This window comes from Coenobita brevimanus, chromosome 48 (assembly GCF_032717465.1).
Source record: "Coenobita brevimanus isolate Jiangsu-jjx chromosome 48, ASM3271746v2, whole genome shotgun sequence".
Classification (NCBI taxonomy): Eukaryota; Metazoa; Arthropoda; class Malacostraca; order Decapoda; family Coenobitidae; genus Coenobita; species Coenobita brevimanus.
The window spans coordinates 11307527-11325209 of record NC_137001.1 but is presented as its reverse complement, the minus strand read 5'-3'; the positions used below and the strand labels follow the sequence as shown (position 1 = coordinate 11325209).

The window sequence follows — 17683 nt, the reverse complement described above, 5'->3', positions numbered from 1 at the left end:
CGTAAGTTTGACGAGGGAACTAAGTGTTAGTGTAAGAATAAGAATGTAAGTCAAGACAATAGAGGGAGTGTGTTTTCCAGACAGTGACTACTTATCAAGTTTCCTTTTGTCCTGGGAAGAGAAGGAAGAGAGATTAACATACCTCGCCCTCGCTGCCAACTTTACAAGTCACAACCTACAACCTTACAAGCATAAAAGGTAAGTTGTTTTTCTATATCGTTCAGACATCTTTGTGTCATTATTTCTTTCATTCTATTGTTTCCCACTTATGTGTTTCTTGTATTTGCAGGAAAAATAGTCTTATTCCTTGTTTGTTTTAATAACAACTATAACTCACAACCTCACCATTCCCTACCCCTCCTTCCCCAGCCCACTTTGCTAATTACTGGCCTTTTCATCTTCTAACTACGAAGGTTGTCTCTAATCACACACAGCTGCACCCGTTATCTCGAAACAGACTAAAAATATCATTCTTCTTTTCTCCTTCGACATGCACTATACCACCCAGAGTACGAAAATAAAAAATCCATTCAGGAATAAACATTATCAACATCATTAAGAGAGAAAAAAAATCATAGTTATATTTTACTTATAAGTTCACAAGTTAAGAGTGAGAGCAGTGGAAATGAGTTACTTGAGAGGAGCATGTGGATTCACATGGAGAGACAGACTGACAAGCAAGGATGTGAAGAAGCGTTGTGGTGTGGATGTGGATGTAATAGAAAGCGTTAGGAGAAACACACTGATGTGGTTTGGCCATGTGGAGAGGATGGAGAGTGAGAGGTTGACGAGGAGAGTGTATGTGAGTGATGTGGAGCGGGAGAGAGGGAGGGGGAGGCCAAGGATGAGATGGAGGGATGGAGTGGAGAGGTATATGAGGGAGGGGGATTTGAGCTGGGAGCAGGGCAGTGAAATGGCGGGGGACAGGGCGACGTGGAGGCGATTTGTTTGTGGCCCCCGCGTACGGGATTCTGGCAATAGATAGATAGATAGATAGAAGTTCACGTATTATTATTTACTGAACTTGATAATTTTACACATTTTTTCAGCAACATATGAGAGGCTCTCGCGGGGAATAAATGATGTTAAACTTTCCCTTCCCTTCACACAGGTCCCTTCTTGCGAGGTGCTAATCACGGGTCGCATCGAATTTTGGCCACTACAGCTCAGCGTATACACACAAAGGAACACCTTACCTGGTTAGAGACAAAAAAAAAAAAAAAAAAAAAAAGCATCTCTCACCTCTCTTTAGAAACACACAACATCATTCAAACAACAAAACTAAGTCAATACTTGCATAAATACGGAACAATATCAAAAAATGTAAAAAAAAAAAAAAAATCTCTTTATAAATCCTCGCATATTATGTACGGAGTTTGTTCATATTACATGTATCTAGTTATGTCAAACCATTCCAGCAACACTTTTTTTTTTTTTTCGTAAATAGATGGATATTTCTTAGTGCGATGTTTTGTCACGCCTTTGCATAGTTTTCAACAGAGTGTACGCGGTCATTTAGCGATTTTTTTTTGCAATTCATTACGAATCACATGATGGGTTTAGGAAGCTAAAATTACATAGCCAGGTGTGCCAGACGATTCTTTTCATGTTGGTGAAGAAAGACAGTATTTGAAACCTTAAACGATGATCCGGGAGCCAGCCAGTGGTGGGCCCGTCAATTTCTGAAGGCATGGCCGAGATGGGGTTAATACAGATGACTTAACTCATTTTGCCCTCAACTTGGCCCAAAATTGCCATCTCTCCGTCTTGACTGCCGAGTTGTACCAATAGGTTAGCAACCAAGTATGGTGTTAGTCACGAAGAAGTGCTATGGAAAGGAAATTGAGCAATAGTGTGGTCTTAGATTGCCAGTAAACTACGTGAAAGCTGAAATCGGTTGAAAATCTGGGCCAACTCAGTGTAAAAGACCCATAGGAATATTTTGTCTGTTTCATAACTCCATGTAATGTGAAGCACTGAAATCCAACAGGGAAAGCTAAAGGTACCATTCCATCCTAGGTTCCCTCACCGGCCACATCTGGTGGTATCACAAGAAGAGTTTCCGACACAAGTAGCAGCGATGGTTGACGATCCCACAGCGCCGGGGGGTAAGCGGCTCACCTTTACGGGACCCACACATAACGTTGTGGACTTCCTTGCAAAAAGGATTAATTTCACGTAGGTCACACCGCCAGTCTAATTTAACCCACTGAGTCTGAAAATTATCCTTATCATTAAGTATCCTTGCCCTCTCCTGATTATTTTATTCAGCTTAGGACAGGCATTTTGAAAAAGATTGGTTAGAAGTAGCCTTAGGAAACGTTGTCCGTATCAGAGGCCTTTCCTAAGTTGTCTAAAATCATGTGGAAGCAGCAGGAAGAAACTAAATAAGGGCATCACCAAGATTCAAGGAATTCAAGACTTTAGTAATGAATGCGTCTGTGTTTCACATCTTTTTTCTCAAGAAAGTGAGAAAAATAAATTTACAGATACAACTACATTTCAATTACTGTAAACAGCATTTACAGTTCTGTCGTAAATCGTGCCAATCATATTTTAATATTTTTTGTAGTCTGTACCATATGCACCACAAATATAACACTGCTGTACCTGGAAATTATACATGTATAAAATGAATGAACTTCTCAGAATTTTTAAAACAGTTATCTTTAGTATGTCCTTTTGGCCTCTTTTGATCATATGGTAGGGTAGTGGCAGGCTGACAAAATAAATAGAAAAAGAAATTAATAAAACGTGAGATCCAACCCCGGCTGGGAGAGGGAACAATATGAGGATTCGAGTTAATGGGTCATCCACAAGATAGGTCTGTCATAAAAAATACTTCTGCTGTTAGTGTCACTTCGAGTATCTCGAATTTTTTGACAATATGACGAGTGTCACTTTGACTAGAGATACGAGCCACACCTTCCCTTTGAGATCAGAGAGAAAAGAATTCATGAAATGCAACACGGCCATAGGGTTTGGAGTTTTTCATGAAAGGAATACATTCAGCGGAAAGGGTTATTCACTTACAGTTGTCGTCCTCCTCACTGAAAGTCAAGGATTGAAAACCAGTGCACCTCAGGCACCGTCTCTAAGTAGCCAAGCCATTAGGTACAAGTTTAGTGCTTCCTTGATAGTGCCGACCATCCTTCTTGTTTGCAATAGCAAACAGCAGATGGATGACAAAGGAAAACATTAAAGCTCCTGGTTACTAGTGTAAAGCAGTTCCTGAACCTTGCCATTCTCTCTCTCTCTCTCTCTCTCTCTCTCTCTCCTGCACGGGGCTTGGTGAATTGATGGTCCCCTGGTCTCGATGTAACACGTAACCACATCAATCTCACCACCATCTGTGATCGATATCTTCTAACGAAAAATAAGGTTGAATTTGTTAAGCTTTTAACACTTTGATGGCATACCTTCTTAGACTGATAACCCTCATTATCTCATACTGAACAACCATGGCGATATCACAAATTGTTGTCTCACTCCAATACCGATATGGAACCAGTCACTTAAACACCCATTTACAAGTACTCTTTTAAAACTTGCATCTTTCACAGAAACTTAATGACATATATTAATTTTCTCTCACTCAGTTCATACAAAACATCGTCATTGCACTTATATCCATTCAGTTGAGAAAGATCTGCCATGACAATCTACCATCCAAATAACTTCAGGTACTCGTATGTGAGGCCAGACGACGGGGAGTGGGGCACGCGCTTGAAGGATGGCTCCTGGTCTGGAGCGTTAGGCCAAGTATATCGGGGGGTGAGTGTTTCAACATATAATTATAACTCAATATATGTGGGAAAAAGTCTGTTGGCACAATTTCCCCACTAGAGTTCCATTCCTCCCTTTGGTGTTCAGTAACTCATAACTCTTAAGTAGTGTTGGTGAAGTTGTATAAAGTCACCACTGTCTGTCTAGTTTGTTAAACAGTTAGTTTTAATCAGTCATTAGTTTTAATTATCCTAACTAGTACAATGTTATCAGTTAAAACAAGGCTGGAGAAGAAGTGGAGCTTTTGGAGGCGATAGTACAGTAGTTGTGAGGGGCATGTTTGGGTGAAAATATGTTGTTGTTCACATCCAACATGAATCCCCATGAGATGAAGCGCAGTACACCTAGTGTCAAGAGAGATGGAGGTCAGTAACCCACATATAATAATTCTTGGGTACAGTGACCGTGCCTCAGGACCCTTCATGTCACAAAGTACGTGATGTATGGAACTGATTATTACTGTTCCACACCCCGTATAGACAATCGAAGTTACTATCAAAACTTCCCCATATTTATTAGTTTTCATCAATTCAGTTAGAGCTGTTACACTCTAGAGTTACTACCTATTCACCTTGTCATTTTTCTAGACCTATCAATACCATACATAGGTTATTCATTGACCCATTAGTTCCTTATTTACAATTATGATAAGTGATATCTTGACTACTGTAACTTTTGCAGCCATCCTGACTAACTCTTGCAGCCCCTATTAACCCAAATACATTGCCAACACCAGTCACGAGACTTACTTTATAATGGGATATTCACACTTTTCCAACAGTATCGCTCTTATGTTAGGTAATGGTCGCGGCCTGTTTTCCCTTCCCCAGCAACAAGTCTCTATACCTGGGTCACCTGGCATATATTTTTTCCTTTTTCTCTTCTTTTCTTTCTTACTTCCTCACCCCCCCTCCCTGTGGCCGAGGGGACACAATCTGGCCGCACTATGGAGTGATACTACCACTCTGCGGCTAGGTTGTGTTAGGAATAATTCTGCCATCGTATTCCCTCTGTGTCGTAAAAGGCGACTAAAAGGGACAGGGTGAGGGGACTTGGGACCACCTACTATGTTTTTTTTGTTCCTACAGTGAGAGAGGGCATTGAAAGGGAAGGGGGATTGAATTATCCCTATACCTTCAAGATTATGTCTATGAATGTGCGTGGACGTAGTACGATTGAGACTAAAACTGAGGAGATTGGGAGAATGTGAGAAAAAAGTTGGATGTGTTAGGTTTGAATGAAACAAAGATAAAAGGGAAAGGTGAATCTAAGTTTGTAACTGTGACTGAAAGGATGTCAAGTGTTGATACAGAAAGAGTGAGAGAAGGAATGGCCTTGTTAGTGGGCCCGGAAGTGCAGAAGTGTGTGATTGAATTCAAGGAGGTGTCATCAAGACTGCTGTGGATGAAAGCGAAATTTGAACCTGAGTTGTGGGTATTTGTGAGCGCATAAGGGCCTGGTAGTGAAAGTAAGGCATAAGAGAGGGAGTCTTTCTGGATTGATGTTGAGTGTCTCCAGAGTTTTGGAACAAATGTGAATGTGACAATGATAGGAGAGCTGATTGCTAGAGTGGGAAATGTAGCAGTTGAAGATGTAGTTGGTATGCATGGTGTGCCTGGAAGAAATGATAATGGGGAAAGAAAGATAGGGATGTGTGTTGAGTAAGAGACAGTGATTGGAAATACCTTGTTTGTGAAGAAATATATTTAGAAGTATACATATGCAGTTGTTTATAGAGCATTGATGGATTACGTGGTTGTATCTTGGTATGTGAGAGCAAGATTGTTGGATGTGAGTTTTGAGAGGAGAGGGTGGAGGCATGGCTGACCACTACCTAGTGGAGGGAAAGTTCAGAGTACCTTTGAGGTGGATGAGAGCTTGGAGAGTTAGGTGTGGCAGGAGGGTTTTGAAAGTGAGTGAGTTGGATAAAAGAGAGACAATGATAAATTATCAGGAGAAATTTAAAGATGAGTGGAACACAGTAAAAGATCAGGAAAATGACGGTGTGCAGGAGGAATGGCAGTTGTTTAGGAGTGCTGTGGTGGCGTATGCAGAGGAGGTGTGTGGTGTGAGACGAGTGAGTGGTGGTGTAAGAAAGGGAGGTGACTGGTGGTGCAAGGAAGGAAGTATGGCTGTAGCTGAGAAGAGACGTGCATATGAAGTGTGGCTGCCAAGGAGGGATGAAGTGTCATATGAGAGGTATAAAGAAAAGAGGAATAAGACGAAAAGGGCTGTGCATGATGCAGCAGATGAGAGATAGGGTAGGCGGTTATCTGATAATTTGAAACAGTATAGGAAAATGATTTGAAAGGAGGTGAAGAGAGTGCAAAAGGAAAAGTCTGGGAAGGAAGAACGGATGAAAGCAGACGATGGAAGGGTGTTAATTCAGACTGAGCAGAGTATTTTGAAAGATTGTTAAATGAAGAGGAGGAAAGGGAGGCTGAGATTGTGACAGATGCAAGGGTGCAAAGAATAAATGTGTTGGGAGAATTCAATTATTTTGTGATCACGATGGAGGTAGTAAAGGTGATTAAAGCAGGGAAAGCTGCAGGTGTGGATGGGTGTGCTGTGCAATGTCTGAAAGGTGGTGGAGCGACTATTGTTGAGTGGTTAGTAAGATTGCTGAATGTGTGTTTAGTGAGCGGTAAGGTGCCGATTGATCGGGCAAGTGCGTGTGTCATTCCATTGTATAAAAGTAAAGGTGATAATTATGAAAGTACTAGTTTTAGGGGTATAAGAAAGGTGGTGGAGCGACTGTTGTTTAGCGGTTAGTAAGATCGCTGAATGTGTGTTTAGTGAGAGGTAATGTGCCGACTGATCGGGGAAGTGCACGTGTCATTCCGCTGTATAAAGGTAAGGGTGATAAGCATGAAAGTACTAGTTTTAGGGGTATAAGTATGTTGAGTGTTGTAGGCAAGGTGTATGGTAAAGTGTTGATTAAGAGAGTTAAAGAGGGTACAGAGGGAGTGATTGATGATCAACAGTGTGGCTTTAGGAGAGGGAGGGGATGCGTGGATCAAGAGTTTGCTGTGAGACAGGTGTGTGAAAAGTACATGGCAAAAGGTAAGGATGTGTTCTGGGCATTCATGGATTTAGAGAATGCTTATGATAGAACTGATACGGAGGCCTTAAGAACTGTTCTGAGATTGTATGGACTTGATGGTGGGTTGTCGAAAGGAGTGAAAAGTTTTTATGTAAATAGCAAAGCGTGTATAAGAGTGGAAAATACTATAAGTGATTAGTTTCCCGTGAGAGTGGGGCTGCAGCAGGGATGTGTGATGTCGCCATGGTTGTTTACTATTTATATAGATGGTGTTGTAAGGGAGGTGACTGTGAGAGTGTTAAGTGGAGATTTGAGTCTGGTGAATGCTGATGGCGGAGAGTGGAATCTGAATCAGCTGCTGTTTGCAGATGATACTGCACTGGCGGCTGATCCAGAGGAGAGATTGAGACAGTTGATAGAGGAGTTTGGAAGGGTGTGTGAAAGGAGGAAATTGAGAGTAAATGAGAATAAGAGCAAAGTGATGAAGTGTATGAGGTTGGTAGATGGTAGGAGGATGACTAGTTTTGAATGGTGAGTTGCTTGAAGAGGTAGAGCGTTTTAAGTATCTATGGTCACATGTTACTGTGGATGGAAGAATAGATGTAGAGGTGAAGTTTAGAATGAATTAACTAGGAGAGGTGCTGGAAGGAATGAAAAAGGTGTTTAGATGTTTGCTTAGAATGGATGTAAAGAGAATGCTGTATGAGGGTGTAGTGGTACCGACTGCATTATATGGGGCTGAAACATGGAATATAGGTGTAGTAGAGAGGAAGAGTTTGAATGTGATGGAGATGAGGTATCTGAGGAGCATGTGTGGAGTGATGTGTATGGATCAAGTAAGAAATGATGAAGTGGAAAGGAAAACTGGAGTTATGCGGGAGATGGCTGACTGAGTTGAGCAGAGGGTGTTGTGATGATGTGGGCATATGGAGAAAATGGATGAAGAGTTGATTGGTGAAAAAGATAATTGTATCTGATGTGAATGGTGCATGGCTGAAAGGAAGACCATGAATTGGATGGATGAAAAGTGTGAAGCGAGTGCTAGATGCGAGAGGGATGTCTGTAGAGCATGGAAGAGTGGATGTGGGTGATTGGGATGACTGGAGAGAAATTGTGAATGTATAAATGACGTGGCTTCCAGGAAATATTCTCCTGCAATTGGTCTGATCAGCTATCAGGTCAGGTGCAGGTAAGCAGATGGGTCCATTATGATGTGGCCGCACAACTCTGCTGTCCAGCCCTGCTACGGATGTCGCGGATTACACTGCGTAGTCGACCCTTGTGCGGTGTGGTGCGGTGAGGATCTGTCTCTTTCTCCTTTTGGGACTAAGATACATATAATGTGTGTGTGTGTGGATGAATAGATTGGAAGTGTGTCGACATGTCTCGGCTAACCCCTTCTTCTGGGGAAGCAGCCTAGGTTTATAGATATATGGATTATGAACAGGCCAATGCATCTTCATTACAATATGTTATTTTTCAATACATCTTTTCATCCCCTGAGATTTTCTCACTATTGCTCCTACAGTATTTTTATTGTTCAGGGACTGATTAAACTTGGTGGTCACGCATCTTGAGGGGCTTCATGCCACCAGGACAATATTGCTGTTAAGACAAATAACACTACTGCAATTTGATCTATACTCCACCATCGAATCTTGGATGAAAACCACCTCCAAATTTACCAGACTGATTGCTTGACTGACCAAAATATAAGTGGAGGGGTTACTGGCAGGGTCATACGTCGTCGTATGGCAGGTGAGAACACTACAATGGGGAGATAATAAATGACACAATATAATATGGATAAAACTAGAGCATTCAATTTTAAGAAGAGTAAAAGTTCAAGGTCAAGGTGACAGGGCAAGGTCAGGTCAAACGTTACTGGTCTCATATGAACCAAATTTGGTAGAATGGTTAACGGTTAACGAAGGGATTCAGTAATGAATATAATTGGTCAAGAGTCAATGCCACAGGGCAGTGTGAAATTTCATTGTGTGTGTAATTCACCGGGTCGGTCAGGATCACTTGATGGTCGTGATTTTCAGCTTTTACCCTCCCAGAAGGGAGCTGAGAACTCATATAGTCTGATTTAAGGGCAAGGCTGTGACCTTCACACACGCACACACCCGTCCCCTTGCTCAAGGGGGACAGTAACCACCCACTTCGTCAGTGAAACTTTTCGCAACCTGAGCGAGGCGCGAACACCCGTCCACCAGTTGGCAAGCGGGAACGTTACCACTGCACCAGCGTGTGTGTATGTGTGTGTGTGTGTGTGTGTGTGTGTGTGTGTGTGTGAACAAAATAACCCAAACAATTTTGATCTGATTGGAATAAACTTGATGGATGAGTTGAGGATCACCTAAGAGGCTAAACCTATTTTTTTCTTTTAGATCAATAGGTCTATGGTCAGGATCACATGGCAGTCAACTTACAGTTTTAATATGATGTATGCTAAAGTCTGTGATAACACAAAGACCAAGATATCTGTTTTGAAAACAATCAAAGGTAAAGGTCAAACTGAAGGTCACTGGGCAAAGCCAGCTCAACCAGTCTTGCTCTGATTTGAACCAAAGTTATTGGAAGTGATAAAGATTAGGCAAAAATGAAGTTAATAGATTCTGGGAGTAATTTTTGGAAGGTTAAGATCAAGGGCAAATTGATATAATCAGCACATAGACCAGCTCGTGGTCGTGGGTATTGCTTTCTCTTTGTGTTCTTTCTTGTTTGATTGGTGTGTCTGCCACGTTGTCCAGACATGTACCTAAGGGAGTCCGTGAAACTCTCCCAACAGCTACACATGGACAGTGGGTTTCCTCAGGTCACACTGAGCTAACTGTTTCCATGATGCACTTATAACAGAGTACCATCGCAATCAAAAGGAGCATCATCTTTCCTGCTTTTCTGCTTATGGTCTTTGAGAATTAGTCTCTTGAATCTGCTGCAAATGACACAGATGACACTGAGCTATGGCCAAATAATCAGTGTCAGTTGCTGTACAAGCTCCAGAATGATTTTTAAAGCCCATGGAGAAAGAAACAGAAGAGGTGACAGGACTTTTGTTGCTGAGTGTACACATATGAAATGGACACTGTTTTCACTATGACTTTAACCCGTTACGTCCCGAGCTATTTCGCACCTCCAACACCCCCCAATCCCGAGGTAGTTTCGAAAAAAAAATTATTGGCTAAAACCTCCGCTTTTGGTGAGAAACATCGAAATTTCATAGAGAAATCGCTCACCTGAGGTTTACAATACTCGATCCAGGTAGCAGTACCTCCTTACCTTACTGGGTTTTCTAACAGGCTGGCACCAAAGAAAACAAGTTCTATGGGAGGGTAACAATTTCACACCACTCATAAACAGTATTTATTTATTTACTTGATACGAATTTATATGTAGAACGAGAGTATATTGGTTTTCAAACAGTAATATAGGCATTATAAGCATTGTTTCACTCACTAACTCATCACCATACCTGACCTTCTTTTACCACATTACCTGATCATCATTTCTGACTGTGTCTTCCTCTAATGCTATGTAAACTTTGTCCTCCACATTGTCATCGATTGGGGAATCATTCTGGCCCTGAATGTCTTTATTGGCCAGGTCACTGGTAACAGGTGAATTGCTGAGACAATGGCGTGCGGTGGGGGAGGGGGAGGTTATGTGGTGTAAGGCATTGTCCCTGCTTGGCATCTTGTAGAGGAATAGAGGAAGGTGTCCCGTGTATATGTACGAAAAATCACGCGTGAAAATTGAAAATTGTGCAAATTAGGGACCTTGCACTTGCACAATGTACCAGTACGTCATCGGGACTGGCAAATGCAAAATGTTACAATGTACCCATATGTCGACGGGACGTGGCGGGTTAACCAAATATTCAGTTTTCTTTAATTCAAATGTACACTTACTAAATTAATAAGAGTTCTCTATATCTCCCAGCACAACATGCAAAAACATCAAGGCTTACACAGTACACTATATAGAAAATAAAACTATGTTTTAGTTTCAGTTCCTGACAGAGAATGTATTTACTAATAATCATATTTTGGAGTTTATGTTTGTTCACACCCAGACGTTTTATTAATAATCTGAATATTTAAATAAAATACCAGGTGACCCATGAATTGCACATCACTAAACTCACTTGGTAGTACTTATGTCTTGCGGGAACGACTCAGTCAGCTAGTGTGGGTGCGGTTGTGGTAGTAGGAGAAGGAAATTAGTAAATGATGCAGGGCAGATACTGATAATCCTCACTACGCCATCCACACAACACACAGAGGTATCACCCCACTAAGAGGAAGTGGAGCATTATACAGTATATGGATGGCCCTTTACTTGTATTTCAGCTAACTGCACTTTTCTTCAATAACATTAATCTGTTTCAGGAGGCTGATATCAGTGGTGGGCCATATGCCATCACATATGACAGGAAAAAGTATTTGCACTGCAGTCCTGTTGTGTTTATGATGCAGAATAAAATTTTCGGTGCCCGTGGTCGCCCTGAGGTGGACCCATGGGGTTTCCTGTTGCCTCTGTCACCATTAGTGTGGGTGGCTGTAGGGGCGGCATTGCTGGCTGTGATCACTGTCATGCTGCTTCTTCCTTCCTGCCTTCCCCCACACACTAACCACCCACCCAGACAAGAGACCAACATATTCAACTGCATTCGCATCCTCCTCCAAGAAGGTAACGTGAATGTCCTAATTATAACTTGCCATTTTTTAAATGTGCCTGCAATAGATGTTAATATATTAATCACTTTTGTTCTAAACAGACATGTCTGAACCATCTGGGTGGTGGTGGTGGGAACGTGTGGTGCAAGGGGTGTGGATGCTGATGATGATGGTGTTAACACAAAGCTACGTTGGTAACCTCATGTCCCACCTGGCTGTCAGACACATCAGTCATCCCTACCAAACCCTCAGTGATGTCATTGACGATCCTAATATCAAAATACTTCTCACTGATTTCGTCCTACAAATGAATTTTTTTAAGGTAAGTACCACACCATGATAATTTACAGTCAATTGTTAAACCATAGTTATTGGCATTGCTATACTTCTTTTACTTTAACTTGATTCAAATATTCCCCCTTTCTTCAACTGATATTACATAGCTTAGTTGCGGAGAGAAATAGATCTAGTACATTCTTTCCGTAGCATTTGTTCATGACTAGCATGATATTTCATCTTTAATTTTTTGTTACAACTAGGCACTGGAGATGGAGAGATGGCAGTTTTAAGCCAGAGAAAATTTATTCAGTCAGTATTTACTTTACAGGCTGTTCTTTTTCAGTGGGTTTCCTCGTTCTCACCATCTTGTTTTTATCGTACGTGCGATAATTTGTTGCAGCAGGTTGTCCGAAATGCATTTTTATACATTAAACTAACCTAGTCAGTCCCTGGTGAAGGTAAAAGGGATGAAGTGTTCTTGGTGAGGAAAAGGTTAAAGTTGTTGTGCAAGGCGAAGTAGTGTCATATGAATACCTTATATTCCCATTTGGTTGGGTTAGATAAGGCTAGCTTTATATTAGAAGAAAAAAGATACACCTTTCTGAAAACCTTCAACAACAAATTAATCACATACAGGTTAAAAACAAGTTGGTGAAAAAGAGAAAATCACCCAAAAGGTGGAGATTGTAAAGTGAATAAATTTTTGACCATGAATTCTATCAGTCTGTCCATCTGTGTCAAAACACTGTAATACCGGAAAGGGGTGGTAAGAAATTAAGTGCCTCCATGTCATCCTGTCCTCCTCCACTCACATACCCTTCTCTCATATACTGTACCACTCTTTCAACTAATCTATCCCATCAATAAGTAAATAAGTATGTATGTATGTATATATGTATTTATTCTGTGTATGAGTTATGGCGTAGGCACAACAGCCCGTTTCCTGAGGCCTAATGTAACGGTAGGATTTTTCAATCCCACCTTTATTGTTCATCCAGTGTAATGACGGATTTATAATCATACCGGTCGTTGGTACTGGTCAACTTACCCATTGATAATTCAGGTGGTACTCGACTTAGTCTCCCCTCCTTGGTTAATAGGAAAAAAAAATCACTTCAATAAAACAAAAGGGGGGAGGGGGTGGTATTTTGACTTGGTATGGTAGATGATAATTGTTTAAGAGAATTTTGGTAGCGTTTGTAGTTTTTGGCCGAGCCTAGATTTAGTCAGTACCACAGGTGGTCGTCGTTCCCTCAGCGATGGAATCTTGAATTGGAAGGGGAGTGAATTAGGCATGAGGACATAATTTCCTTGATTAGGTACACCAAGAAAGAAAATGACATATACTCTACTCTACTTTAATAATTTTTATGCTGGTTTTCAAAAGACACTTTAATTACATGACCCTTTGTAATATGAAAGAAGATTGTACATTAAAACCATGGTTTGGATGATCATTCCTCCAACATTGTCACCAGGCGAAAACAATTTGATACATACAAGCGATTTATAAGGTCGTTGTACCTTGCTTCCTTTCTGTCAGTTACTCTTGGGCTCGACAATAGCCTCAAGACAGGGATCTGTTTACGAGCTTGGATTGTCTTTTCGTGCTGGCCTAGCCTCGAACCAATAAAAATAATTACTCGTGTTCTATCTCGTCCGAATAGTACAGTATACTCTCATCATGTAATTCTCGATAATCCACAAACACTTTCCATTCATAATTATTAATAGTTCATAATCATCATTACTACATAATCACCAAAAATGCATAATCACTCGGGCTTGTTTAGCCTCGAGGTACAATTCAAAAATTGCATAATCACCAAGAATACGTAATCACTCGGGCTTGTTTAGCCTCGAGGTACAATTCAAAAATTGTATAATCACCAAGAATACATAATCACTCGGGCTTGTTTAGCCTCGAGGTACAATTCAAAATTACATTATTGCTCACAACCACTAAGTTCCCTTCCAAGCTCCTAATTTTCTAACATTAATTTAAGAAAGAAAACGGTTAATGGTTTTGAATTTCGCCTTTCCGTTACCAGATTACATCACTTTTAAATTTCTATTCCTTATTTACAAAAAAAAGTTCACTTGATAGATCAATGACACTATTTCAATTACATTTAGTTCATAAAATAATTCATGGGTAGTGTAAGTGTGTATGTTCACTTCTCTGGACAATACCACGGGGAGGCCTCGTGCTCACACTGACGTCGCTGGTGTCTGGGGACTGAACCAACGTCCATTATACACGACGTCTGGGCCTCAAGTGGGGCTTCCTTGGTACGTCCGCGACGCCACTGCTAGGTCAAATGAGGTGGTGCTTTTGAAATATGGTGGGTTTCAATTCTCTTCACAATTTATTTAGCGGTGTACCCATGACGCCAGGACTTTTGATTGAATTGGGGAAAATTTGGGATTCAATCCTTACTTAATTTAGATACTGATTTTACCACTATCCCGCCTTGAATTTTGGGGCAGCTTATGCCATCTAGTGACGGCTAAGGTAAGCGGGACTATTAAATCCTCACAAATGACATTATTTAGGCCTTTTTGACTCTTAATCTTACATATTTGGGTTCTAGCAGCTTCATTAGTAAGCATTTCACAACTAGGATACGGAAGGAATTGTATACTCATCATTACTCTGTTTAAGGTTTAAACTCGGCGCCCAACAACGACAAGGAAAAAAGCTGCGCGCATCTGTTATTCATTACTCGACCAGACGGAGGAATTCCCATAGCTCAACATCCACAACTATATCACCCAATGCATAGATACAGAGATACATACATATAAAAAATAAAGTTAACCCTACATTAATCATTAACATATGAATTACTATTTAGAACAGGAATTTATAGACTGGTATTCAGGTTACACCCTATCTAACTTAAAAATTACAGTACCTCTAAACACATACATGAATATTAAATTTGTGGCACTACACGGCTCCCATGTTCGGAAGACAAATTTTACCCAAGTCAATCTTCTATGACATGTGCATGGATGGAATGTTGTTACTCTGATAACTGCTATGAACACTTTGAATTGGAATACTTTTCCCCACAATTGGTGGCACTTGTCGGTCCACATTAAACACCTGATGCGTACCATGGAAGGTCGCTTACTCACTTCATTAGGAGGTATGATCACTCCTTACCCGGGATGTTATGAGGGAATTTATGCCCCAGTCAGCCTCAGGTTTTGGAGGATAGCTTGTTGCTCACCTGAGCTTGACAGGGTCTCTCGAGAGTGAGATCACCACAGGAGATGCTTCCTTCCACTCTTCCATTCGCAATCACATTCACTCTGTCCTTTTATTTCCAGCTTTCTGCCCGCAAGAGGTGAGTGCTCATTTTGTCCTGAAGACTCCACTACCTCACAAACCGTGCTAACTGTAAGGTGAGGGGATTAATCACTCCCCTCGAAGTAAGGCACTTCCCGGTTCCAACAGGAACTCTTCTCTCTTTTCCTTTTTACACCCTCTCCTCGGGGATGAGTCCACCCGGAACATAACTTTAAGCAGTTATGTTTCACAACATTCGTCTCATGCACTTATCTACTTTTCTAACTAACACTCCTCTATGAGCCTCCGAGGGGCATTCCTCACTCGCGGTGGTAATCGCTCATCTTCGGGCTCCAGGGCGAGCTCCTGTTGCAACGGCTCTAAGAGCCATTCCTCGGTACCGTAATATGGTTTTACCTTTTCAGCGGCCCTTTGTATTTTTTTCCACTAAATACATTTTCAGTGATATAAACACTTCCATCTAGCAGCACTTCAATCACTTTATACGGGCCGTCCCATTTGGCATTCAGTTTCCTACAGTTACCCGGCTGTATGGTCTCTTCCTTCGCCCACACCAAGCCATTGACTCCAACCTTCTGCGTTCTCCTCCGTTGTCCAGGACGATACCTCGTGACGTCCCAAAAAGTCGATGAAGTATTGCCCAAGACAGTGTATGATGTTTTGTGTATGTTTGTCTCTGGGTAATATTTGTCTAGAGAACATATAATTACCTAACCCTTAACATTCTAAGCTGGAAGGAAGGAAGGAAAAGTGAAGAATTAGCACCAAGCTTAGGAAACATGGAAATATCAAGACGAGAGGTAGGACAGAAAAGCAGAAGAGGACAGTAAAGAGACAGACTCGAGATAAAAGGCCCTCTTTAGTCGCCTCTTACGACAAGCAGGGATACTGGGGAAGTATTCTTTTCCCCCCTTCCTCAGGAGTAATACCCACTAGTACACTATTTGAATTTCATTACTACCAGGATGTTCTGAATATAGAGTTGTGGAGGTATTGAGGAATGATCAGCCAATGCTACCCTTAACATTCTCACTCCTCTTTACTATTCACTTCCCTTCACTTTCTCACCAACGCCACTAATTTGGGAATGATGAATATCCCACCGCTATTGCCGCCAGTGTAACGGTAGGATTTTTCAATCCCACCTTTATTGTTCATCCAGAGTAATGACGGATTTATAATCTTACCGGTTGTTGGTACTGGTCAACTTACCCATTGATAATTCAGGTGGTACTCGACTTAGTCTCCCCTCCTTGGTTAATAGAAAAAAAATTCATTTCAATAAAACAAAAGGGGGGAGGGGGTGGTATTTTGACTTGGTATGGTGGATGATAACTGTTTAAGAGAATTTTGGTAGCGTTTGTAGTTTTTGGCCGAACCTAGATTTAGTCAGTACCACAGGTGGTCGTCGTTCCCTCAGCGAAGGAATCTTGAATTGGAAGGGGAGTGAATTAGGCATGAGGACATAATTTCCTTGATTAGGTACACCAAGAAAGAAAATGACATATACTTTACTCTACTTTAATAATTTTTATGCTGGTTTTCAAAAGACATTTTAATTACATGACCCTTTGTAATATGAAAGAAGATTGTACATTAAAACCATGGTTTGGATGATCATTCCTCCAACATTGTCACCAGGCGAAAACAATTTGATACATACAAGCGATTTATAAGGTCATTGTACCTTGCTTCCTTTCTGTCAGTTACTCTTGGGCTCGACAATAGCCTCAAGACAGGGACCTGTTTACGAGCTTGGATTGTCTTTTCGGGCTGGCCTAGCCTCGAACCAACAAAAATAATTACTTGTGTTCTATCTCGTCCGAATGGTATACTCTCATCATGTAATTCTCGATAATCCACAAACACTTTCCATTCATAATTATTAATAGTTCGTAATCATCATTACTACATAATCACCAAAAATGCATAATCACTTGGGCTTGTTTAGCCTCGAGGTACAATTCAAAAATTGCTTAATCACCAAGAATACGTAATCACTCGGGCTTGTTTAGCCTCGAGGTACAATTAAAAAATTGTATAATCACCAAGAATACATAATCACTCTGGCTTATTTAGCCTCGAGGTACAATTCAAAATTACATTATTGCTCACAACCACTAAGTTCCCTTCCATGCTCCTAATTTTCTAACATTAAGAAAGAAAACAGTTAATGGTTTTGAATTTCGCCTTTCTGTTACCAGATTACATCACTTTTAAATTTCTATTCCTTATTTACAAAAAAAGTTCACTTGATAGATCAATGATACTATTTCAATTACATTTGGTTTATAAAATAATTCATGGGTAGTGTGTGTATGTTCACGTCTATGGACAGTACCACGGGGAGGCCTCGTGCTCACACTGGCATCGCCGGTGTCTGGGGACTGAACCAACATCCATTATACACGACGTCTGGGCCTCAAGTCTACGTTAAACTTTTGACAATGTTACTTCATATGGTCCATGCCAAGTAAGGATTAAACAAAGAAAAAAGGGGGGTGGGGAAAGGAGAAATGTGGACAGCTCACCTGAACCAACGTCCATTATACACGACGTCTGGGCCTCAAGTGG

At 41.0% G+C, this 17683-nt stretch overlaps 1 protein-coding gene across 1 annotated transcript in view; it reads left to right on the top strand.

Annotated features, from left to right (window-relative positions):
- Window positions 1-12080, top strand: part of LOC145399290 (glutamate receptor-like) — a 155087-nt gene extending 143007 nt beyond the window's left edge. Inside the window, exons 7-11 of the mRNA XM_080271961.1 lie at window positions 2020-2178; window positions 3684-3774; window positions 11185-11524; window positions 11613-11833; window positions 12051-12080. Coding sequence (XP_080128087.1) covers window positions 2020-2178; window positions 3684-3774; window positions 11185-11524; window positions 11613-11833; window positions 12051-12080 — 841 coding nt within the window. The remainder of the gene's footprint in view (window positions 1-2019; window positions 2179-3683; window positions 3775-11184; window positions 11525-11612; window positions 11834-12050) is intronic.
- Window positions 12081-17683: the final 5603 nt, after the last annotated feature.